General features: G+C 39.8%; 2 protein-coding genes across 3 annotated transcripts in view; both read right to left on the bottom strand.

Moving 5' to 3' along the window:
* Positions 1–19: 19 nt before the first annotated feature.
* adat1 (adenosine deaminase tRNA specific 1) lies at positions 20–9,979 on the bottom strand. The gene is made up of 9 exons (XM_073472078.1): positions 9,677–9,979; positions 8,492–8,560; positions 7,956–8,010; positions 7,707–7,837; positions 6,305–6,935; positions 5,913–6,058; positions 3,907–4,006; positions 3,700–3,786; positions 20–387 (listed from the first exon to the last, which is right to left on the bottom strand). Exons 1-9 carry the CDS (start codon positions 9,858–9,860, stop codon positions 255–257), a joined length of 1,536 nt encoding a protein of 511 aa, XP_073328179.1. The 5' UTR covers positions 9,861–9,979; the 3' UTR covers positions 20–254.
* A 5,050-nt stretch (positions 9,980–15,029) lies between these two features.
* The window catches only part of wwp2 (WW domain containing E3 ubiquitin protein ligase 2), a 58,212-nt gene continuing 47,995 nt past the window's right edge, over positions 15,030–25,246 (bottom strand). Inside the window, exons 16-24 of one of the 2 annotated variants that reach the window (XM_073471582.1) lie at positions 24,641–24,729; positions 22,267–22,426; positions 19,677–19,810; positions 18,958–19,098; positions 18,712–18,832; positions 17,885–17,989; positions 17,680–17,776; positions 16,667–16,739; positions 15,030–15,852 (exon numbers count right to left, since the gene is read on the bottom strand). In XM_073471582.1, coding sequence (XP_073327683.1) covers positions 15,753–15,852; positions 16,667–16,739; positions 17,680–17,776; positions 17,885–17,989; positions 18,712–18,832; positions 18,958–19,098; positions 19,677–19,810; positions 22,267–22,426; positions 24,641–24,729 — 1,020 coding nt within the window. In that variant the 3' untranslated portion in view covers positions 15,030–15,752. The remainder of the gene's footprint in view (positions 15,853–16,666; positions 16,740–17,679; positions 17,777–17,884; positions 17,990–18,711; positions 18,833–18,957; positions 19,099–19,676; positions 19,811–22,266; positions 22,427–24,640; positions 24,730–25,246) is intronic. The other variant, XM_073471583.1, reaches the window with a different exon arrangement.

Here is a 25,246-nt window from a genome sequence, read left to right as displayed (position 1 = left end):
TGAAGACTCTCAAACTTAGTCAAGTTTGTCCTTTTATTAAAAATGTGACATAGTGAACATGACTCAGAGTGTTTCTTATTCACCAGTATGTTACTGCCATCTTTAGTTTGAAATGTGAGTTTCACAGGCTCTGAGAAAAACAATATAATATAGACCAGCAGTTAATCTGACCTGTGACCTTATGGTTCTTGCTTCAACAAAATCACTTCTTCATCAACCATGATAAGGATATTTCAGCTGGAGAGAGTGTGCTTTCAGTGGAAGAGAAGGAGATCTCTGTCACTACGGGGCCACTGAGGGAAGGCTTGGCTGTGGAGCTGTTGCCAGGCCTGCTGGTATGACTCAGATGCCTGCTTGTAGTCCCAGTAGGTCTGCAGTTCTGTTCTCCTGAAGAGACAAACACAAAAAAGTATGAGTGGAAACCCAGTTAATGCTTACACTTGTTTACATAATGCTTACATGATTATTTAAAGGTGTAATTTGTAAGACATGGCCAGAACTTGGTAACCTGACACGCCAGATGGTTAGTTTAACAAAGCCATCTGGAAAGGAGCTGCTAGGAACTGTTTGGAAAAGGGCAGGCACCTTAAAAAAACTTGGAAGGTGACTGTCACCGTCTATCACAGGCTAACTTCAACCATCAGATCAACAATACAAGAAGTCTAACAGCTGTGCCAGTTGCTCAATCAAACTCTTACCTAAGCCGGTCGGGAGGAGAGCGAAAACATCTTTTCCATCAGTGCTGTTCTTTGCTCTTCTAATGAGGAAATGTCCGGTTCTGATAAAAAGCAGCATCCACGCTAACCTGGGGGCGCCATTGTTTACAAGCTAGCAGTCCCTTCTCGCTGTCATCATATCTAAAGTCCGGCCCTAGCTGCCGCCTCCAAGGACGCTGATTGGTCTGATCATTTTTTGACCGACCACAAGCCTACAGCTTAAAGCCTGGCAAGACAGATTCCCGAGGTTACATACCTGCGAATCCAGCTGCCTCGCAAGGTAAAAAATTTGGAGATAGCTCCAAAAACATAGGGGGCAGCGTATCCCCAGAGTGACAACTGCTACCCTTTGCTAGCTATCCTTGGCTGTAGCTTGTAAGGTTAGTTAGCCATGAAGCCATTGACTGGAGAGTTTGCCTCAGATCACGGGGGAGTCACCATGGGCAACATGGCTTAGCTCAACCAGGTTTATCAGCCTGAGAGTAAACACGATACCGAACTGCGACTGAACACAGCCACCAAGACCGACGGAAGTCAGTTTGAAGACCGGGGATACAGTACAGAGGTGATTTACAGCGGGTCTGACTATGACTCGGGCAAGTCCCCTTTAAATCAATCAAGCCTCATCCAATATCAAACTCAATCCCCTGTATCACTCTACATGTTAAACCACTCATAGAAGCTTAACCATAATTTAAGCTCACCAGATCTTGGATCTGCATTAAATTGTACTCACTCAAAGATAGCAGCCACCTAAATACTCCTGATGTTTGTCATCATGATCCATGCATTATTCCCTGAGAAATTTACAAAAATGTGGAAAAACACACCATCTCACAATGTAAAAGAAAGGGAGAAAGACCCGTCCCTTTATCCACATTTGCACCAATTTGCCTTGACCTGGCCTCCAAATTCCCCAGATCCTAATCCGATCGAGCATCTGTGGGATGTGCTGAAACAAATCTGATCCGTGGAGGCCCCATCCCCAACACACAGGACCCAAAGGATCCACTACAAACGTCCCGGGCCCAGATACCACAGGACACCCCCAGAGGTCTTATGACCCTGCCTTGACAGTTCAGAGCTGTTCTGGCTGCACAAGGGGAACCTGCACAATATTAAGTAGGTTGTTTTAATGTTGTGGCTGATCTGTGTATATTGTTGTCCTGATATTAGACTAAGTATGGTCTTAGATTTTGGATATCATTATATGGTGATATGGCAAAAGTGTTGTCTTTTCCAGGTTTGAAAGGCTGCAGTCAAGTGATGTCATTTTCTGAACTTACCAGACTGGTCTCACACTTTTCTTTACCCACACATTATAATCCACATTACTGATGTGTTTTAAATCAAAAATCTCACTGTGTCAATATCAATATATCAATACCATGTAACAACAGTCATTCCTACAATATTGATTTTGACATTTGGTTAAAAATATTGTGATATTTGATTTTATTGCCCAGTCCTAGCATTTATGAAGTGCTTTTGAGAAGATTTAAAAAATATGTATATATCATGTATTGTGTTATGTCTAAAAATATTGAAATGTATTGTAAGCTGTATAACAGGCCAATTATTAAAAGACAAGCATCTGCCAACGAACAATCATGTTACTTTAGTCAGTGCATTAATTTTTATGCAGATTATGTGGTGCAGTTTGGATCTCAAGTAGCCGACTGCTTCACTTAAACATTTATGTTCCGTCGGAAACAAAACTCAGACAAGTGGACTCTCCCTGATCCCCTCAGTTATCTCTCGTCACCAGACATACCATCGTCGTTGCAAATAATGTTGTCATTGTGTACTGAGGTTGGGTGCATAAGTTGTCTATGTGTGTGTGTGTGTGTGTGTGTGTGTGTGTGTCCAGTGTTCAGTGGACCTGTGTGTTGGCTGGGACAGACTGGGCTGGGATCAGGTTATCTGCTAAAATGCTGATAAAACAGAGGGACCCCTGTTCTTCGTTTTTGGTGAGGATTCTCAGCCATCAGCGCGCACGCACACACACACACGCACGCACGCACGCGCGCGCGCGCACACACACACACACACACACACACACACAGAGGCACAAAATCTGAAATGTGAGCACTAAATGTCACATACAAAGACACACAGTGAACACCACAGCACACACACATGCACACACACAGTGACACAATTTTTGGTGTAATCTCAGCAAGCTATGCGACACCCTACACTCTTAGGAAAGGACTAACTGGGACATGGTGTGGTCAAGTACAAAAAACAGACATAACTCATGAGTCTTTCATTATTCTGTGTTCTCTTGTTTTTTTTAAATTATCCAGATATTACTGTGACTTGATTGAAGCTTTCAATACATTCATTAAACAACAGGTCATCCAAAAAAGGAAAATTCAGTCATTATCTACTCCCTCATGCTGATGGAAAGTCGAGTGAAAATTCGTAGTCCACAAAACATTTCTGGAGCTTCACAGCAAAACACCGTTGTGACATTCTCCTGAACAATTGAAGTGGATGTTTTAAAACAAACAAAAACAAAATCCAATTTTTTGTTGTTCTTGGTTGTTTTTTTAACGTTTCAGAACAAGTCTCCATCTGCTTCAGTTGTTCAGGAGACGCTGCGATGCTGTTTTAAGCTCCAGAAATATTTTATGGACTACGAACCTTCACTCGACTTTCCGTCAGCATGGGGGTGAGTAGATAGTGAACTGTTCCTTTAAATGAGTTCTCCTTGAAGAAAAACACCAGATCCTTGAAACAAAAACCTCTGCATTTTAATACCGGTTACACTTAATGTTGTGACTGTGACACATTAGTTGCTTATTGTTGTTGTTAGTTTGCCTCACTGTCAATTCGACATGCTTCAGCAGCAGATAAGATAAGAGTTACCAAAAAGGACAAATTGATGAAAGCCAGACCATGGTTTGGGGATCTTCATTAGTGTTTTATGTTGATCAGATGTTTCAGAGAGATCATCAAAGAGCCTTTTGTTTGTTACCTGAGAGAGCTGGGAAGTGCTGAAGGGTCAGTGGCCGATACCAGAGACAGAAAGACATGGAAAAGCTCCAGTTTACACAGAAGAGACCTGAAGACACACAAACATGCATACCTGTCACTTACATTTGGTATACATGATTAATCTATAGTGATGACATGCAGTTTCTCATTTATATTATCATTTATGATGAGTGTTTGTTGGCTCTACCTGGCTTTAGCTGTGCCGAGAGCCTTCTTGGTGACTCCATGTTTGTAGCCGTTGGCAGTGACATCTATTGGCTGCTCAGTCACATTACACCAGCTGATGGCTGTAACACATGTGGATTGTATTTACCAAAGACACTCAAATAAACACTCAGTGAACTCTTAAATATCACAATATAAATACCATATTTTTTATGGTGAATTCGTAACTCATGACGTAAAAATGAGAACCCTTGAAGACTCTGCTGGGAGAGTTCTGGGAACGCAGTCTTTAACAAACTGAAAAAAAATGTAATGATCTCAGTTTTTCTACATAGACCCAACTTTATGATGCATGTGTCTCCCCTAAAATGAGGTATGCTGCAATTAAGGAGGACTTGAAAAATCTAGAATTGCAAACCCCAGAAGAGAGAAGAAAAAATAGATATGTGTGAGGCACAAACTTCAACCAGAACAGGAAACCAAACAAACTTAGGTGGCCAACAGTGCAGCTGTAGCTTTCTTGTCGGGACTTTCTTCTAATTAAAAGTGAAATAGCAGCAATGCGTGTTTGATACATACGTGGATGCTTTTATAAGGTGAGATCGTCTTTCCAGTGACCTCACCAATCAACCAATACAGGTAAAAAGCTGTTCATCAAACCAGGTAAGAGACCTGGGGCCTGTACCGTGAAGTGAGCTTGGTGGGTTAGCTGGCTATCTGTCAGCTTGAACGTGCTGTGCAGAACTATTGTCTCCCCCTTCTAGCAGTGACAGTCATTACACAAACACTGTCAACGTGCTCATCACATGGAAGCCTCCACCGTACTCAACCAATCATTAGCGGATGACTTAAAACGCATCTCTACTGGTGCACGAGTACAGGAAAGTCAACACAGACTCCAGAGTTACAAAGTCCGGTATATTGTGGAATACAGTGAGATTTACCGGGAAGTGAAAGGCTTAATTAGGATGTGAACGTGTTTGGTAGGGGCTCGAATGTGATAACATTTCATTTATATGTAAAAGTCACAAGCTGCAGGTTGAGGTTTTTTGGTATCACAACGTTTGTTTACTTTCAACTGACAAAGATCACCATGGTTACCTATACTGCATGGCTAACCTGCTCCGGAGCAGGTTACTTTAAAGGGTCCGATCAATACCTGTCCAACTACTGACCAATCAGATCACTGGAAACACATAGTCATCATAACTAGAGGGTCCTGAGTGGGTGATAAATACTAAGTTCAGAACAATAGCATTACTTTTATGCATCATCACATACATCAATACACGTGCAAAGAATCTTTAATTCCTGACAGTGTTGATACCTTTTACAGTTTTATTCCATCACTGCAGCTTAAAACAACAAGAAGCCACTTTGTGATTCATTTCACTGAATATCATAACAGTCAGTTGATAACCAGCTACCAGTTATCCATGATTTCCTAGGTTCGGGTCAGTGAAGACAGGTAACTCAAAGAGCATCAGACTTGGTTGGACTTGCTTAGAAGAACCAGCCCCTCACCAAGGGGGCTGCATTAAAACATTTTCATATAATCATAAATACAAACAGCATAAACAGACTTTCAGAAACTCATAACAATAAAAACAAATAAACCAAAAGCAAACAAAGAGCTCTATTCTATTCTACTTCAGTTCACTAACAGTTATCAGCTCTCACAGTATCAATGCCAGGTCCTTCTGCACTCTCCAGGAGAAAAGGGGAGAGAATTTAAGAGCTAACTCTGAAGAACGTATTGAGAAACACGCCATGCTGGTTTTGATTATCTCTATCATCTACATGGGATCAGTGGACAAGAGTCCCCGGTTTACTTTAAGCGTTCACGTCCTCAGACGGTTGGATAATTTCAGAGTGAAAGTTATACGGGTAAAAACACAGTGCACTGACTATGTAACATTGGCTGGGCTGCATTTGTTTAGTATTCAGGCACTTTCACGTGCACAAAATCAGTTTTATCTTTCAGTTTCCTATCATAATTACGACGTGGATGTTGAGAGACAATCCTACCTGCCCCACAGGGGGAGATTCGTCCCTGTCTGTCCTTATGTCGGAGCTCGGTCTGGCCCTGGCTGAAGGGGAACTCCAGGCTGGACTGGAGCAACACAGGGGGACACGCAGAGAAACCAGCAGGGAGGTCGGATACATGGGAGCACCTGGGAAGTACAAGAGGATTATATTCAAGAAGGCCTGCTGATTATGACTGTTAAAAGTAACAGTGACTGATGATGTATCGTGGATTTCTTGCACAGCTTTCTGAAAACTTTCACAAGTTTCTAATCCAGAGTCAAACAGAGTCAGATAATCAATAACAGTAATTTCCCAACGCCCACTGATCAACAGTATAAAACTCAGATATCTAATCTAAAATGATATTTATTAATTGGCTCATTACTCTTCACCTTGTGACCAAAGCTCTGTGCATCACTTCTTGGCTGTATGGACACTTGCCCACCACCACAGTGCTGAAATAGAGCGCCTCCTGTAGGTAATGGGACAGCAGTGCGCCCTGGAAGCCCAGCAACCCCCAGCTGGCCATCTTGTCACTGCAGGAGAGGGACAAAGTCGGCTCTCCTCGTCCAGGCTTCACCCGGAGGACCCCTGTGCTATGGTACCCCATCCCAGGGTGTAGAGGGTCCACTGGGCCACCCGGAACACACTTGGCACCCGTTCTGTGAATGTCTGGGACCTGTGGCTGCAGTCCAGCACTGTCAGGAGGGCCTCTACTTCTTATATCAAGTTGTGCTGCATCTTGTGAGACAGTTTCAGGTGTTTCTGCAGCAGGATTCTGTGATGGAGCTTCACTTCTGGATGAATTTGAGGAGAGGGATTGTTTTGGGTCTCCTCTGTCCTCTACCTCTGTCTCCTGTTCTTCCAGATGGGGAAGTTTAGTGTTTTTCCCTTCACCTGGTTCCTCTGCTTTCCTTTTCAGGTCTCCTCCTCCATCAGTCTCTCCATGGCCCTTTACAGATGTGACAGGAGGGCAGGGCTGAGACTGACTGTCAGTCATAGGGATGATGGAGGCGTCACCACCTGGTAATACACAAGACTTTTTAGGCTGATTTTTGCTTCCTTGACAAACCACTGACATGGCAACAGAGTTTGGCTATACCTTTATGAAGAGTGAGATATGGATATTTAGGGCTGCAACTAACAATTATTTTCACTATTGATTATTCTTCGGATTATTTTAAAGACTAATTGATTAGTTGTTTAGTCTATAAAATGTCAAAAACCAACTGTTCAAAACCCAAAGACTCCTCATTACTATCATAAATTACAAAGAAAAGGCTGGAATCAGAAAATGTTTGACAATTATGCTTGAAAAATGCCTGAAGGGATTAACTGATAATCAAAATAGTTGGCTAATACGTTAATCGTACTAACTGTTGCAGCTCTACTGATATTTTGGTACTAAGATTAACTGACTAAATTAAAAGTCCGTAAGACAGAATCTACATCAACATGGCAGACTCAAAGTCTCTTCTTTTTAGTAACTACAATAAACAGAAACTGTGAAGAAAGATGTTATGACCCTGGTCATATGTGTATGGTCGTAACAAAGATTAAAAAGAAGAAGAAAACATCATATAGAATGTCAAACAACTCAGGGTTCATGGATAAATCCTGCACTACTCCACAGAAAGAAAAAAAAATCTAAAGTGCAACACATTTGTACATGAGTAAGTACATAGCTTGATTTAAATCCTGTGGATTATCTTATGTAAATTGCTGGTGGTCCCATTAAACAATTCATGTGAATCAGACAGCCAGTTAGGTACACTGGGAGCATACTGGACTCACAGGGAGTGTGACTGGTAAAGAAGAGGAAGGAAACTCCCAGCTGAAGCTTCCACTTGCCCTGCTGATCTGCCGGACGAAACACAGAGCTGTCCCCGCAACTCACAGCTCTGTGCAGCTCCTGGATCAGGTACCTACAATTTCACACACAAAACGCTAAGAGTTTAAACTCATATTTTAAGTTCAACTGACAGTATGGAGTTACAGTGCCAACAAGCTACAGGACACTCAAAATTCAATACCATCACGCACCTGATACATCCCCTTCTGGCAATGACTTCTGCATGGCTGTCATTAAGCACGTCACCTAAATGGATGAGAGAGTCAAGAAAAACAATAAAAACATTGATATAAATTGATCTGATGATTGATATGAAGGTTGTTTTCAGAAATTAAGACAATACTTTAAATTATGGTTTTGACAATGGACTTTGACATGCTGTCCTTGATGTCAGTGCTCTCCACAAGTTGTGTTTTGTTATGATTGGAGGTCGTGAAAGATGATTGCAAAACATTATTGTACTCACTAGCTTCCTTCTAGGGAAGATACTTTTCCATTATCACACATAAATGCAGAATTTCTGTCAGCATTTTTTTTTTAAATCCATCGGGGCACAGCACATTGAACTGTGCACAGATGGTACACAAAAATACAAAAAATATACTTTCTGGATGGAAAATCTATTTGGTTGAGATGCCAATATATCCTCTTTATATAGAAGATGGACTCACTGATTCTTCAGCAACTGAATATGTAAATACTTTGTAACAACATCAAGTCCACACACCTTTGGGACTCATAGTAGTGCGTCCAATACATTTGGTCCCAGTTCCCAGAGAAACAACCTCCATTTTATCTGTAAAAGGAAAAAAAACATTTCATTAGAATGTCATTTTTTAAATATATTTTGTCTTTGTACTTTCACATTTGTCTTCATATTGAACACATTTTCGTATCATATTTTATGGGGTTTGTATTCTCATTTGAGTGTCGACAGTTGCAGAAAGTCACTATGAGCCATTTCAAAAGTTACAGGTCCCAAGATCAACTGTGCAAACAGCTGTTTGTAAGTATAAAGTCCATGGCACAGTTGGGTCAAGAAAACACAAACTATCACCTGCTGCTGAGAGAAAACTGGTCAGGATGGTCAAGAGTCAACCAAAAACCACCAAAAAGCTGCTGGAAGAACAGGTGTCAGTGTCCACAGTCAGTGTGTTGACCTACTGTCAAGCATGGTGCTGGTAGTATTGTGCTGTGGGGCTGTTTGGCTGCCAGTGGATCTGCTGCTCTAAAGACAGTAAATTTAATAATGAAGAAGGAGGATTATCTCCAAATACTTCAGGAAAACCTCAAATCATCAGCAGAAGATTGGCTCTTGGGTGCAGTTGGGTGTTCCAACAGGACAATGATCCCAAACACACATCAGAAGTGGTGAAGGACTGGATCAATCAGGCTGAATTGAGGTTTTTGAATGGTCTTCCCAAAGTTAACCAAATATTAGAATTACTGCTTGTATATTGATCCAGCAGATTTGGTCATGTTTTCAGAAGACCCATCATAAATTCATTACTGACGCAGACTTCATGAATGTTTTAGAGTAGTTTGTGTTCCTCTCATTCCATCACAGAGAAAATGAGTTGTAGAAGTCACTGGAAGTGAAGACTGCCATGATATACATGTTCTTTACGTGTGTATAAACTTTCCACCACGACTGTAGGTGCTACTGAAAAGCCCAACGTTACATACCAAAGAACATTTTTCCAACATTCATTTAATTCAAAGTTTCTCCCTTGCGGCGTTATTTTGACTGTCTCTTCGTTCAGACAGCCCACATTTACACGGAATAAACCTGAGTGGAGTTACTGTTACCGTTAACGTTGTTGTATTACATATGGTGGACGAAAGATAAATAAAGTTTTTTTTGGGGGGGGGGAATGATGTTGTAGCTATATAGCTCGTTCCGCTGTCCAACCTGTGTCAGAGTTAGCACACCGGGTGACTTTGACCACAGCGGCCAGCAGGGTCCACTCTCTGCCCGGCTCAGGCTTCCCTCTCCGGGGAAGTTGATTGAAACGCTCGTAGCACAACCTGGCGACTTCATCCGCGTTCACCATGTTAAACCGGACGGGGCCGTGTGAGTGGAGGCTGACGGGCATTACAGGTTTAACTTGAGTTTACGGTGAATATATTTTAAATAGTCCCACTGTCAGCTCAGCTACATCTAAACACTATGTTGACACGCTTCGACCGGACGAGCTGCTTGGAGGAACCTCGAGAAAACGGAGCAGCTACTTCCGGGCCGAACCAAGGAAGGCTGTACTTTCACAATAAAGGTCCTTCATTTATGGTGAACCGACTGAATTGATAATTAATGTACAACTAATTGTAAAACTGTAGTAGTATCCTTTTTAGTAGGTATTAAATGAGTTTAAGTGACGGGAGAGGTGAATATCTTCAAGATGTTAAGCTGTCATTGGCCCTCCTGCCATTCCTTAAAGCATTAAACAAAGAGCAAACACTTACTGTATGAAAGCTTCCTATAATAAAATGCAATTCACACATTTAAGAAAACATATTAAGAAAGAAAAAAAGATTTAATGTTTATATTATATTATCTAATACTAATATATGCTATTAGAATTACTTTATTATAGGATCAAAATGAGTCCTTTAAATCATCACTCTAATAAATGGAGTGGAGAGTAAAAAGTTAAAATAAGTCACTTGTTCTTGCTATTGTATGATACTTGAGTAAATATACTATGTTATATTCCACACAATGGGTATTAATAGTAAAATGTGTTGTGGAGTAGTTATTGATATTTATAGGAGTAGTAGTAGTATCTGTAGCAGCAGCCACAGACTCTTTTACCTGTTAGATGTAAATGGCTGGTGGATCCACTCAGCTTGTTGTCAGTTTATATACTTTTAACAATATGTTCATTTTCTGAGCGTCTCCATTGGCACACTGAGGACAGGTTATCTTGTTCAAAGGTTGTTCTTTTTTGAACCTGTGCTGACTTTTATGAGGTAAATATAGATGCATTTTATTTTTTGGTTACTGTCCAAACAGATGCATTATGTATGAGCTTTTTCATTATTTTCCCAAAAAGCAGAGGCTAATTTGTTTGTAAGTACACATTTCAAAGGGTAGAGCATAATATTTCTTGTACATATTACCGTCATCTCTATAGTACACATACAGGACACACCGATTGAGTTAAATTAAACCATAGAAATATTAAAGTGATAGTGTAGTCACAACATTTATTTAAAGGAACAGTCCACCCAAAAATGAAAATTCATTATCATAGTCATTATCCACTCACCTCAAGTTTCATGGTCCGCAAAATATTTCTGTAGCTTCACAGCAAAACAGTGTTCTCCTAAACAACTGAAGTAGATAGGGACTTGTTTTGAAACTGCAAAAACTCAATCCACAGATCTTCATTCTCTGTCCTACAGTACCTGAGCTGGGAAGTAATGAAGTACAAATACTTTGTTACATAGTAAAGTAGATTTTTCAGGTGTCTGTAATTTACTTGAGTATTTATTTTTTACTTTTCCTCCGTACATGTTAACACAAGTATCCGTACTTTCTACTCCTCACATTTTCTAAAGAGGCTCGTTACCTTAGTTTTGATACATTTGAGGGGTAATGATCGATCATTTTTTAAATTCATCATCGCTGGTGTAACCTTCCCAATATCACAAGACCTTTCAACCTATCAGTGCACATTACGCACGGCAGACGTTGCAGGACAGAAACAAACAGAGAGGGGGGACTCAAATAGGAAGGCATTTGAGTCCATTTCATAGCCTGTACTTTTTTATTTTTACTTGAGTAAAGAAGTTGATTCTGTACTTTTACTTTTATCAGTCTTTTTTACACAGGTGTGTACTCACATTTGAGTAAAGAATGTGTGTATTTTTGTCACCTCTTTTGACCTGTCTCTCCTTCATATACAGTCTATGCAGGATGCATCATAAGAGCTCTGATCCTCTAATGGATACACTTACATCTCTGAAGCAAAGGGGGAAACTGATTTTGCTCCAAGCTGTCTTTTTTACCTATGGACAAACTGAGCCGGCACTGTCGATCCCCAATGTGATCCCCTTACACTCTGGATGGCTGTGGAGGAAACTGCTTGTTAGAAAGGTTATCACAGTGAGGAAGAACACCGCCTGGTTCACTGAGCTGTTACAGGTACTTGACACTTTCTGAGCTCCGACAAAGGTCCTTGAACACATCTCACCACTGTCAGTCCTCTCATGTCAGATCACCGGGAATAACTCAGTGTTACAGTTCAGTGTTGCAGAGGAAGACTGTTACCTGAGAAAAAAAGAGAATGAGAATATTTCAGAAAAGATCAAATAAAATGATATATTTAATAATAAAGTTGGATAACTAAAATAAAAAAAACCTGTCACACCCCTTGTATGTACATAATGTACACCCCTGTATGTACATATGTGATGGTGCTTTATTCCCCAAACATATTTCACTATCTTACCATCATCAGGGCGGTACAGGAAACATATTTGTATGAATTTGTTTCTTGTAACTTGATATTCAATCCATCCATTAGCTATACCTTTACTAAAAAAAAAAATTTACAAATACAAAAAGCTAAATTACAACACTAAAGCTAAATGACAACATTTAATCTTATACAGCATGGCATATTGAAGAAGAAATATATGATTTTTATGTCATTTTAAAATATGGAATATAATCATGTTATGGCATTAAACCAATCATGTGATACACAAGTAATATTCCATAATTTGCTCCCATCTTATTTTATGGCAAATTTAAAATAATACTTTTTATTGGGAATTGGGAATCAGGAAAATTTCATTTCTTGGTTTGATATAATTTTGAGAAATAATTATGATAAATGTATAATTATTGCTCTGACAAATTCAAAATTCAACGATTGCTCAACTGAACATTATCCTGTCTCCACTTCACAAAATCTGTTAACATCCCAGCTGTAACTGAGTACAGAGACTTTAATCTGTGACACCACTGTTGTGCCGGAAGCTGTAAACTGGGGACAGTTACAGTGGAAATGTGTTAGTACGGTCATATTCAAATCTTAATTTTCAAACAAACCACAGAATATGCCCTGATGTGTGGAAAAAGCTGCTGCTTCTGGCACAGCTTTATCCACATTTAGGATCATTCCCCTTTTATTAGTTCCTACCATGTGTGACTGATTAGTTACAAACCCAGTTTTGACTTGTTGGTCCAAAGGCAGTGGAATAACATGTCAGCATTCCTCAAGTCATCCTTAATTCATCTAAGACCAAGATCCAAGATAGCAGAACTTGATAAATATTGACAATGATGCCTCTTAGTAGCTTCTCTGTAGTTGACTTCCGCCTACTGTGATATCACAAGCATTGTTTTTTCATATCACAATATACAGTTGTCAAAAGTTTACCTACACTTGTAAAGAACATGCATAATCGTGACAGTCTTCAGTTCCAGTGATTTCTACAGCTCTCATTTTTCTGTGATGTAATGAGAGGAACACAAACTACTCTGTTACAAAAACATTCATGAAGTCTGGTTTAGTAATGAATTTATTATAGGTCTTCTGAAAATGTGATCAGATCTGCTGGCTCAAAAGTATACATCCTAATAATAATAATAATAATAATAGTAATAATAATAATAATAATAATAATTATTATTATTATCATTATTATATATAGCCATCCACAAGCTTCTGGTAGTCCTCTGGCTGAATTTTTAACCACTCTTCTTGACAGAATCTGTGAAGTTCAACTAAATTTGCACGAACATCTCTTCAGCACAGTCCAAATGTTCTCAATGGGGTTCAAGGCCATTACAAAACTTAAATTCTAGAAAAACATACAAACAGTAATTCTAATATTTGGTTAAAGGTCAGGATTTTGGGAAGGCCATTCTAGCCTGATTGATCGATTCCTTCCCCACTTCTTGATGTGTGTTTGGGATCATTGTCCTGTTGGAACACCCAACTGCACCCAAGACCCAATCTTCTGCTGATGATTTGAGGTTTTCCTGAAGAATTTGGAGATAATCCTCCTTCTTAATTATTCCATTTACTTTCTGTAAAGCAGCAGATCCACTTGCAGCAAAACAGCCCCACAGCAGAACACTTACCAGCACCATGCTTGACAGTAGGTCTGGTGTTCTTGGAGTTAAAGGCCTCACCTTCTCTCCTCCAAACATATTGCTGCTCATTGTGGCCAAACAACTCAGTTTTTGTTTCATCTGACCAGTTTTCCTCCAGAAGCTTTTTTCTTTGTCCGTGTGATCAGAGCTTTAAAGGTGCTGTGTCTGACGCAGGGGCTTCTTTCTTGCACAGTAGCCTCTCAGCCCATGGCAATGCAAGACACGACAGACTATGGACACTGACAACTGTCTTCCAGCAGCTTCTAATTCATTTTGGCCTTTGCGTTTGCATTTCCTTCCTGATTGTGGCAGTGACACAACTGTAACATGCACTTTATACTTACAAACAATTGTTTACACAGTTGATCTTGGGTCCTGTAACTGCTTTGGATTGAATTATTGTTCAAATCAATAATGTGCTCTTTCAGATCAATGCTGAGCTCTTTAGACCTTCCCATTGTAGTGTCTGTGGCTGAGTCTAATGGGTGTATCAAACAAGCCCTATTAAAATGGGCCCAGAAAAGTCACCAGCTGTTATCAATCAGAATCAGTCAGAAGAAGTTAAGAGGCCATGCTACAAAGAACATTAGATTCACACAACTTTCTATAATCACCAAAATGTTGGTCAAGTTGCTGTATGTATATTTTTGATCCGGCAGATTTGGTCACATTTTCAGAAGACCCATAATAAATTCATTATTGAAGCAAACTTCATGACTGTTTTTTGTGACAAAGTAGTTTGTGTTCCACTCATTACATCACAGAAAAAAATTAGAGTTGTATTATTAGGGCCCGAACAGGAAACCTGCGATTGTAAATAAAAAAAAATTTAAATGCACTAGTTTGGCTCTGATGCAGCATTCAGTATGCAAAATAACTAGTAACTCAAGTTATCAAATACGTGGAGAGGAAGTATAAAGTAGCATAAAATGAAAATACTTGAGTAAAGTACAAATACCCCAAAAATGTACTTTAGTGCAGTATTTGAGTAAATGTACTTAGTTACATTCCATCACTTATTTTGGCTGTGTCACAGGGAACGTTTCTAGGCCTGTCTTTGCTTTTTTGGTGGACAAACAAAACAAAACTAACACCTACTATCATGTCCCTATAGCATGCCTCATCGTAATTTCTCATAAAAAAGCACCAACACAGCTCAAGATTGAAATCTCATTTATTTTAGTTATGTACAGGAGAAAAATGCTGAATTTCACAAGTAACAGAAAAATAAAAAATAAAATCACATCTCATCTCTCTAGCCTCTGTAACAGAGGTGCACTAGTCCTTAATAACAGCTCTGTCTCTCGTATCGACACATTCATGCACTCATACACTGCCTGTCTTTCTTCCACACTCTCCATCTCTCTCACTCTCGTCACTTTAAAATGTTAAAAAATGTATTTCTCTCTGGTAGATATGTTATACTGCATTGTTGCTGTGCTGTTGCTGTGAGTCGTTTCTGACATTAAAACGATCCTGTTGTCGGGTTTTGGTGCGTTTCTAAGCAGTGAGTAGAGGTGTATGTGTGGGGGGTGAGACTCTAGTCAAATATAATTCTCTGTATGTGCCATTCTGTCAAACCCACATAGACATACACACCATCTATAGGCATATACACAACGGCATTAATCTGAGCAACCACACAGACGTACACACAGATAAGCGTACACACTCTTCCTCTACGTTCTTGTGTCTCACTCTTCAACTTTATCTCATGATTCAGTTCACAAACACGATCCTCCCCTAGGTGAGGGGCTATAGATGACAAGGTGATTCCTCAGCCCTGTGATTAACAAATGCAAAATAATAATATTAAGAACAAAAATAATCCCATTGAATTAAGTCTTCTCCTTTATCCATCTCGTGTCCGTTTCCTGCATCACTCCTGTCCGAATCCCTCTGTCTCCTCTATGGCGAACAGGAGCTTCTCTCTGAGCTGCTCTAGGCTTCTGTAGGGCGGCAAGTCCAGACGATTGAAGCTGTGAGGAGGAGACACATAGTTCAATATTGGTCCTTCCTCTTTGTGATCAGACTGTCAACAATAATGTATTCATGTTTCTTTGCTCTTTTAATCCCCTTGGGTTTCAAGTTCTAATCCTCAAGATTTAGACTAGTTTTTTACACTTGTTTTGATACTATTCATGGTAGCAAGATTTTCTACACTAGCCTGTTAATCCTGCAATTATTTCTTTATTTACTGGAGTAGCTTTAATTGTTAGCAGAGGAGTCTGCAGCCTGCAGATTTGTGGATTGTCAGTTAAACTTAAAAATGTCTCTTCTTTCAGATGATGCAACTACCGCTGCGTTAAAGGTGCTACGACACGGCAGAAAAGGAGGAGGGACTTCTATTTTATCCAGCTGATTTTGCATTAGCTGCAGTGCGCACCAACAACCACCAGGTGGCACATGTGAGCAGTCCAGACTATAGTGAACACATCAGGGCCCTGAGTTTCTCTCTCCTCCCTCTGGAACCAGACACGCTGTTTTATTTCCTCATTGACTTAGTCTGTATTTATGGAGCCCCTTTAGGGTCACATGGTAGAAAAAAAAACTTGTGGAAATCTGTGCTCTTGGATTTGTTCAAAGAAATTAAAAGATGGATCAATGAAATCAGATAAAATGTTTGTGGCAATCAACACCTAAAAAAACTATTATTTAATGACTTTTAAGGCCTAATATTTATAACGATGAATGCAACACATTTTAAGACCTTTTAAGGTCCTGCAGACAGCCTGTTCTAAGGACATCACTCAGTCAATGTTGACAACATGAACAGATGAGGCACCAGCTTACCATGTGTGGCTTCTCGGAAGCCAAGTCTCCTTCCCCACCTTGTCTATACAGAACTTCTGGGGACCGTTACTTCCTGGGGAGTAGAAAAACAATAGAAAACAAGAAGTTACAGTATTTCATCAAATATCATTTTAAATGTTTTTCATCGTATCTAAGTATATAACTTCTGTTGATAAAATGTGTTTTTATAATTTTAACCATGAATTTAAAATGATCATATAAAAGCCAGTATTAAAATAATATGTAAAAAAAAAATAACATAGGGGGAAAAAAGGAGGTAAATTTAGTTGCAGCCAACTGTAAAATTAGGGGTGACATGATTCAATACAGTGTGTACAGTGTGTCTGAAGTGCAGCTGCAGGCTACTGGTAAGCTAGCTGATGTTTTCTTTTCTTCGGTGGGCAGGGTAGAGAGAAAGAAAATGGGAGTGATGGCTGATCTTTGGATTTTGATGATCAAACTTGAAAGCTCATTTAGACTAATTTAAAAGTGAAATCGTGACGGCCCTATACAACATAGTAAATTCAATTATAATGTACATTTCCACAGCACTAAAAGCCTACAGCATAACACCAATAATGGGAAGGCTGGGATATGTTTATTGTGAAAAAAACTACTCTAGTTCTGAGTTGTATTCATAACATGAATCAGGACGGGAACTGAGGTGAATGAAGACAGCACTTCTCTTAGAGAAGAGACACTGAGAGCAGCGGGGAGGTGAGTATGACACCAGTCTGGGTTTGTACCGATGGAAATAGTGCTGCTGAAAATATAATTATCCAAAATGATTGATACGGTACTTTAGGTGGTATGACATTCTTTCCTTTTTGTCCTGTGCTGCCTTGTTTTGATGATTTAATTTGTTTCTAGCATGCTCTGAAAAAAGGAATCTCAACAAATATACAAAACAAAATGATAGACGTCATTGCTGATGTCAAATATCCTGATATCTGAAAACTTGGACAATGACAATGAGAAGTCCTGGATGTTTTGTGTGGATCAGTGTTGTGTACCTATGAGCTCATTGAAGCCTCCAACAGGCAGCCGACAGGTTCCTGTTACAAACTGAAGCAGACGGATTCTCTTTTCGTTGTCCATCTCTTTCACCACCTACAGGAACACACACAAACACATCAGTACTCATACACACCACGACACATGCAGTTGTGTGTTTGGATCAAGCTGCTTTGTGCTCAATGAACCACAGAGTGTCCATACCTGCCAGAACCAGTGGATCTGCTTGCTGTTCTTGGTGTAATGTCTGTAGATGGTGTTCTTCTGCCAGTCAGCCAAATCGATCTCCTGCATCCCACACAGCATCAGCTGCAACACACACACACCAACATTTAAAGGCCAGTCAGTGCAGCGCTGTGTCCTTTATTGACTCATCAGCACGCAGAGGACAACATGGGACAGGACAGCGTGAAACAGTGAGTCACAGAACGTCCCATCTGGAATCCAGACTAATTTAATACACGGTCTCTGATAGACTGGGTGTCTGCTGGGATATGGACTCATTTAGATGAAAGCTCAGCTGCAGCAGGAGTCAAGGAGAAAGTGCTCATCAATCAGGATCTGGAGCTATTTACACACCTAACCACAGCCAGGACTCACTACAGCTGCATCTCAATTCATCCATTTAACATTTAAATCTTAGAGAACCTTTTTTTTGTTACCTAACTGACAGAAACGGACAGGAACAGACAGTCATTAAGGCGATATGAGGTAGTATCAACTGATAGCCCCAGACTTCATGTAAATCTGTGCACCTTGCTAACAACCTCTAATACAAAATTCAAAGCTCATCTCTTCAAACTTGCTTTTATTTAGAAACTTATTGTATTATACCTCCTCTAGTTCATATTTACATATTTAATGTTCTAATTTCTTGAATCTGTCTTTTTCTGAAGCACATCATAGTGTTCATTAAATATGAGTGGAAACTCGGTTCAGTAAGATCCAGGAAATTTGAATTTGAAATTTCTACATTTGTTACATTTCTTCTGACTTTAAAAAGCCTTCCTGGCCCTCCCAATCCTCCTCACCTCCAGCTCCTTTTCGTCGAAGTAGCGAAGCCACTCCAGAGGAACCACCTCATTGAAGCCGTCCAGGAAGGCTTTGGTCTGCTCCTCCACCCCGCGGGTGAACCTCCAGTCTGTCAGCAGGCTGAGGGAAGAAGGAGTGGTTGGTTTTTATGGTTTGGTCTGCATCGCTGACAACATCTCTCTTACACTTTTGTAATTACATTTCACCATTCTTCTCTGTGGTTATCACTGCTTACGTAAACATACCTGATGTACTCCTCCTTGTTTTCCTCGGTGACCAGCTCGTTCTCTCCGTCGTCTTTCAGCTGATGAGTGGAGACCTTCCCAAGGATCTCCATGTCCTGTGCAAAATACAGCTCCACGCCACACTCCTCCAGGTTGTTCTCTCTGGACACACACACAGAAACACAACCTTCATTTTAGGCAACAGCCTTTGCGTCATTTCTTGCGAGAAAGATAATTCCTTTACATTACAAATTTCCTGCTACTCAGCCTTTTAGGCACTGGGTTAGAGATCTCTCTCTTCTTTGAGAGAATCTGGCTCTAACATACAGCTAAACCTCATCACTTCAGTGTGTGTGTGCTTTCTGGGGTGTTGCAACTCAAAGAGGTTGAGGACCATTCCTGTAATCATCCAGGGTGATAATCAGTTGACCCCCAGTATATATCATATGCATACTGTTCATGTAAATATGTATAATTGACTTTTACTTGTAATTTAGATATTTATGTTCATTTACTGAGAAAAATTGAGTTTTGATACAAAAGTCCATTGCATATACGATAGTTTAAGACTTTCACTTAAGTACCATTAATATGGGTGACTTTCACTTTTACTGTTGATATAACACGATATCTTTACTTTTACTCAATTATGACTTTTGGATACTTTTTACAACAATGCTTGAGAGCATAAAATTACAAAACCACACACATTCAGAGATGACCTGTCCTGTGTTACTTACTTGACCCACATGATGGAGTTATAAAACTCAGGGTCTATGGACTCCAGGTCTTTGAGTGTGGGTTTCTTGTCCAGCATTCGCTTGTAGAATGGCAGCGTGAATCCGGTGTCGATGAACTTTCCGTGGTACAAAGCCTGCAGGGAGGATTTCTTACATTAGAAACCACAATAAGGAATGTCAGCTGGTATTTACTAAACCTGATGATATGGCAGGTTTGAGTCGCTGGATCAAACACAGTAGACAAGAGAGGGGAGTATTTTTCCTCTGCTGTTATTTGGTGATTTTATAGTGTTATTGTATGGCCATTGGTGACATATGGTTCACATTTGTTCCTGACAAACAACACATATGTTCTTCTCCATGGCTCAGTGTTTGTGCTGATGATTCACCAGGGATTGTTTCATGCCAATTCAAGTGTCAGAAATGCTTTAACAGCCAGTCACCTTTACAGGAAACATGAATGGGCCTTTTATTTTGTAATCATGGCAGCTTGTGAGAATTCTTTTCCTCAATCATTTACAAGCAAAAACTTCACACCTGCTTATACAAATGAAGATTGATAATTGGGCCCAAACCACAACTCATAATTAATGTAATGTCTGTGCCACTACCTATGTATTTCTACAGCTGCAGCAACAAAAGGTGACATATTTGTTTCAGTTGTAGCTGCAGTCCCGTACGTCTCACTTCAAAATGACATTCCGGTGATTTATTCTGTACCTTCTATCCTTATTTTCATGGTGAAAACCACAAGGGGTCACTGAGATTAGATCATGATACAGAGACAAAACACTACGCTAACTGAACACATTCACACAGCTGTGAATCAAGTCATCTGCCCTCATTGAGTGTGTGTTCCCAGAGAGGTAGAGTGAGTAGACTCAGCCAGACAGAGCTGTTTAATGTTATAAAAACCACAGTGGGCTCAGAGCTGCAAGAGCCAAGAACAACACCGGCACCCGCTGACTGACTCAGTGACAGTCTGTTCTGTCCTGCTGTATCCTGACCATGTGTCTGTCTCACAGCCAGCAAGACACACATACAGACAGACAGGAAGATTTATAGACGGAGGAGAGGGTGTTGGTGGAAAGTGAGCTGTAAAGACGGAAAGTAGAAAAGGTAAAGAAAAGAGAAGAGAGGAAGAAAAGGAGGCAGTAAGAGTGGTTTGGTAGAGACAAGCATCTTTATAAGGCAAGTCAGCAAAGTGCATTTTAGGACTAAATATAGGCAGCTGCTGGCGGGTGTGGGCTGGGTGCGGCAGTGAGGTCATGGTGTGGGTGAGGGGTGGGGTGGCAGACGGAAGGAGGGGTGGAGGGTGTCGGTTTTTGGGGCTTACAGCTTTCTGGAGTTGATCCCAGAAAGAGAGAGACATTATAGTACATACTGTAAGTCATGTTACTGAAAGTTACAAACTGTGGAACTGTATACTTCTTTAAAATAATATAGTGCTAGTAGGGACCCTTGCTGCACGTTTATGTATGCTGTCTGTATCTCTACTGTCACTATCAAATTACGGCAAAATGCCCAAAAAGAACCATAAAAGACAGAACTATGCCATTGGAGCAACTCATCAGGAGTTAGGCTCCACAAAATATATATTCAAAAACAACTCATAGATATGTCAGCACACACATGTGGACACAATGTTTCTGTCTGTGCTGATCATTCAAGGGAAAAATCTCTGGATACAGCTGTACAACAACTGTACTTAAAAAAAGTGAAAATTCTGCTCGTATATTAGAAAGAATAAGACGTGATTCTTTCTGTGTCTGTGTGAAAAATTTAACCTCAAACATGAACTTACTCGTTTCATGGCTTTTACATTTTCTTCTTAAAAAGATGGATGGTTAAAATGAAAAAAACTGAATTAAAAGTCTAAAAGGAATTGAACTAGTGTTTTCTTGTCAAAATGAAGAATGCTCTGAATTATTACTTTTAGATTGAATTTAATATGAATGTTTATAAGCCACACAACAGCTCTGTTACAAGAGCAGTTTTTTTTTTTTTTTTTTAACAGTTGATTAATCATTTCAGTCATTTTATTTAAAAAAAAAATTTGCTGGTTCTACCTTCTTAAATCTGATGATTTACTGCTTTTCTTTGTCATTTATGAGGGTAAATGAAGGGCAGTTTCATTACTGTTGGTTGAACGACTGTTGGTTGAAACAGTGAAAACAATCTGAAGACGTCACTTTGGGCTCTGGGAAATTGTGATGACAGTTTTTTGACATTTTATATACTAAATAATTAATTAATAGTGCAAATAATCAGCAGATTAATCATTAATGAAAATGATCAACTGCTGCCCACTGTGAGACTCTGCAGCTTTGTAGACAGCTCAGACAATGACCACCGATGAAAATGAAACAAGTTGAATAAGGAATAAGGTATTTGTTTGGGTTTTTACCCATCATACATGTTAGTTAGTTAGAAGGCTGTTTTCAGTGTCACTAAACATGTGCTTGAGGCAAAAACACAAAGGAGTAACAATAAAACAGCCGAACACATGTGTTGCCTTTTGCAGTACAGTGCCCAGGACAAATCAAATTTCAAGTCTGATTTTAACAAACTACTCCAAAGTGAAGCTCACCATGGCGATGAAGCGTCCGATGAAGCGGAAGTATGTGAGGTGGTCAGGGTTGATGGAGGAGGCTGGGTTGATCTGCAGACAGTAGTTGTTCTTGCCGGCATATTCGAACAGACAGTACATGGGGTTGAGAACCTCGTGGGAAAGAAGGAAGAACCACTCCCTGCAGAGCGACAGGACAGAAACATTATTACAGCAGAGGAACATATGATGAAGTATGGTAATCATGTCAGTAGTCAGTGCACATGCTTGATCATTTTCCATTTAAAAAATGTTGTGCATAATGTTGGAACAATCATTTTTAATCAAAGACTGCAGAGTAGAGGAAGTGGAGGAGCAGAAAATCAATTAATCATGGTCTGGTTGGTAAGTGACAAATGGATGATGGAGAAAAGAAGACATCATGTCACAAATACAGACAAAACAATTATCACAGTACATTTAATGCACAGACAGAACATGATCCACAAACACATAATACAAAAATAATACAAAACAAAATAACAAAAGTGACAATAAAACACAGTTATTCCTACTGCTTCAGAGGAGTGACACATGTGAGGAGATGCTGCGTCGCAGTTTGTTTCATCCCAGGGATGACTGTCAGTTTCAGGTAGATCTATCTTTAAGTATAGTGAGCTTGGAGTTGTCCATTTTCTCAATTGCCTGCAGGTTTTACACCGCTGAAGATGATTTAGTGTCACTGGCACTTAATGTGGTATGTGATCATTTTTCTTTCTTCTCTGTATCTTATTAAGTATTTTGAAATATCCGTGTTCTAAATGTGATGGGAAAGTCTCAGTAAAGAAGAAAATCGACACTGAGCTCTGAGTCAAATCAAATTTGATTTGTTTAATACAATCAAATTACATAAAAACAGTTTTAATGTGTCTAATTTTATAGTAGTATAATAGTTTTAATAATGTCTACTTTCATAAAAGTTTTGAAATCTTGTATTCAAGTACTGTAAATACTTGTTATAAATACTGAATTACATTTGGGCATATGGACTGAGTAATTATAACATTAAAATAATTGTTTAGATTGCTCTCATGTCAAGCCAGAAACTTCCTGGAGTCCCAGCTGGTTGCCTTGTTGACATGAGGAAAGTGTCATGAGATACGTTTTTGTTGTGAATTGGTGCTACACAAATAAAGATTGATTGATTGATTGACTTATTGATTGATAGTATCCCAGAACAGACAAACTAAACACTGGCTATACAGAGGGCCTTTTGTGTTTTTAGTGGCCACCATATGAGAGGGTGAGATGAGGGGTATTCCATTGGTTGCAATCTGAAACCACACCACTAGATGCCACTAAATCCTACACACTGGATCTTCAATCAAACCAGATACATCATGTTAATCAGTGGCTGAACGAGGTATGTAGGCCTCATTTTACAGCCGTTGTACAGAGGAAGGCTAGCTGTGTAGCTGTCATCTAAATATTGGTAAAAGGGAATAAAGATATTTCCTAGAATGTAAAATGATTTCTTTAATTAGAACAAGACACTATTTTCTCTTAATTTGGGCTATTTTTCTATGGCAGTCTTCTGTTGTTCAGCTTTAAAAAATAAGAATGTTATCAACCTACTCTGGATAGTGGTATGAATTAGAATTTATAGTACATCAACAAATTTACACACATCCTACAACCAAACTTGACACAAAAATTATATGAAGACAAAACATACAAAGTGAAGGATAAATACACAGGGCAGAATAAAAAGACACAACAGACTGTGTAAGGATGCGTGTTAGAGAGAACGAGGGCCACCAGCAGTACCACCACCAGCTGCAGCACCAAAACCAAGCGCTCCCAAGGCCCCTGCCTCTCTGCTTGGGGTTTATGGGAGGGTATGGACTGACGGACGGACGGACGCAGACACCTCCCAACATCCCGTCCGTGGTTCTACCCTGTGGTAGAACAGCATGATGTCACCTACCATAGGGTAAAACCACTGACGTGACACCGGAGACAGAGACACAATGCAAAACCAAACAGAAAAAATGAGAACACCGCCAACAGAAAATTAACAACATATACAGGAAGGAAGACCCGGAACACAGCAGACGGAGGGGGCAGGATGCGTACATGTGATGGGTGGATGGAGGGATGGGGGGTAAGGGAAGGAGGACAGACATGTCGCAAGAGGGTAGGAGGTGTTTATGGTTTCAGGAAGCAACATTTAAAAGGGGTGTTAAGCAATTTACAGTATGACCTCTGCTGGCAACCAGTGAGAATTTCATCTGCACACACACAAATATGACAGTCCCTGAAAAAAACAAAACACCTGTAGTATCACTCACAAAATGACAGAATGTTAGGAGAATGTGGAGAGAAGAGGAAAGGTATGTTTTGTTGTTTCTCTCACCTGGCGATGCCACCATAGTCCAGCCCCTCCTCGCCTCTCATGATGATGTAGAGGCGGCGGCGAAGGTCGTATGGCTTCACATTCATGATCTGATGACAGCACACATACAACATTATAAACAAATGATACATGCATACAGAGAGAAGAGCAATTAAGCCACTAAGTGACATCACTGGAGGCAGTTTATCAGATTACAAGCAGCTTCCTCTGGAGCCACAAAAGGCTTTATGCTACTTTTTTCACATATGTATTATTACTCCCCAAGACCTGTAAACACACTTTAATGTGTAAAATTGGTGGAGTTACCCCATTTTCAGAGGCGAGTGATTGTTACATACTATCATTGTGTGAAGTTTGACAATAATATCTATCCACCATGTTTCAGATGCTTACTAGATGTATGGCATATTTATTTTCTACTGTATGAAAGGACTCATCTGAGCCCAGATTACAGATACTTGCATCACAAAGACTGACAGAAATAAGTGGAAAATGTTAAAAATTGCATCCAGATAAAAAATGTAGGTATGTCTGATCAAATATTATAATGACTGTAGATCAAGTTCAGATACTGGAGTTAGCCAATGAGATTAGCTTTTGTGTCGA

The sequence above is a fragment of the Pagrus major genome, chromosome 8 (genome assembly GCF_040436345.1).
Source record: "Pagrus major chromosome 8, Pma_NU_1.0".
Classification (NCBI taxonomy): Eukaryota; Metazoa; Chordata; class Actinopteri; order Spariformes; family Sparidae; genus Pagrus; species Pagrus major.
Note: the sequence above shows the minus strand (reverse complement) of the source record. Positions and strands in the feature narration are given on the sequence as shown.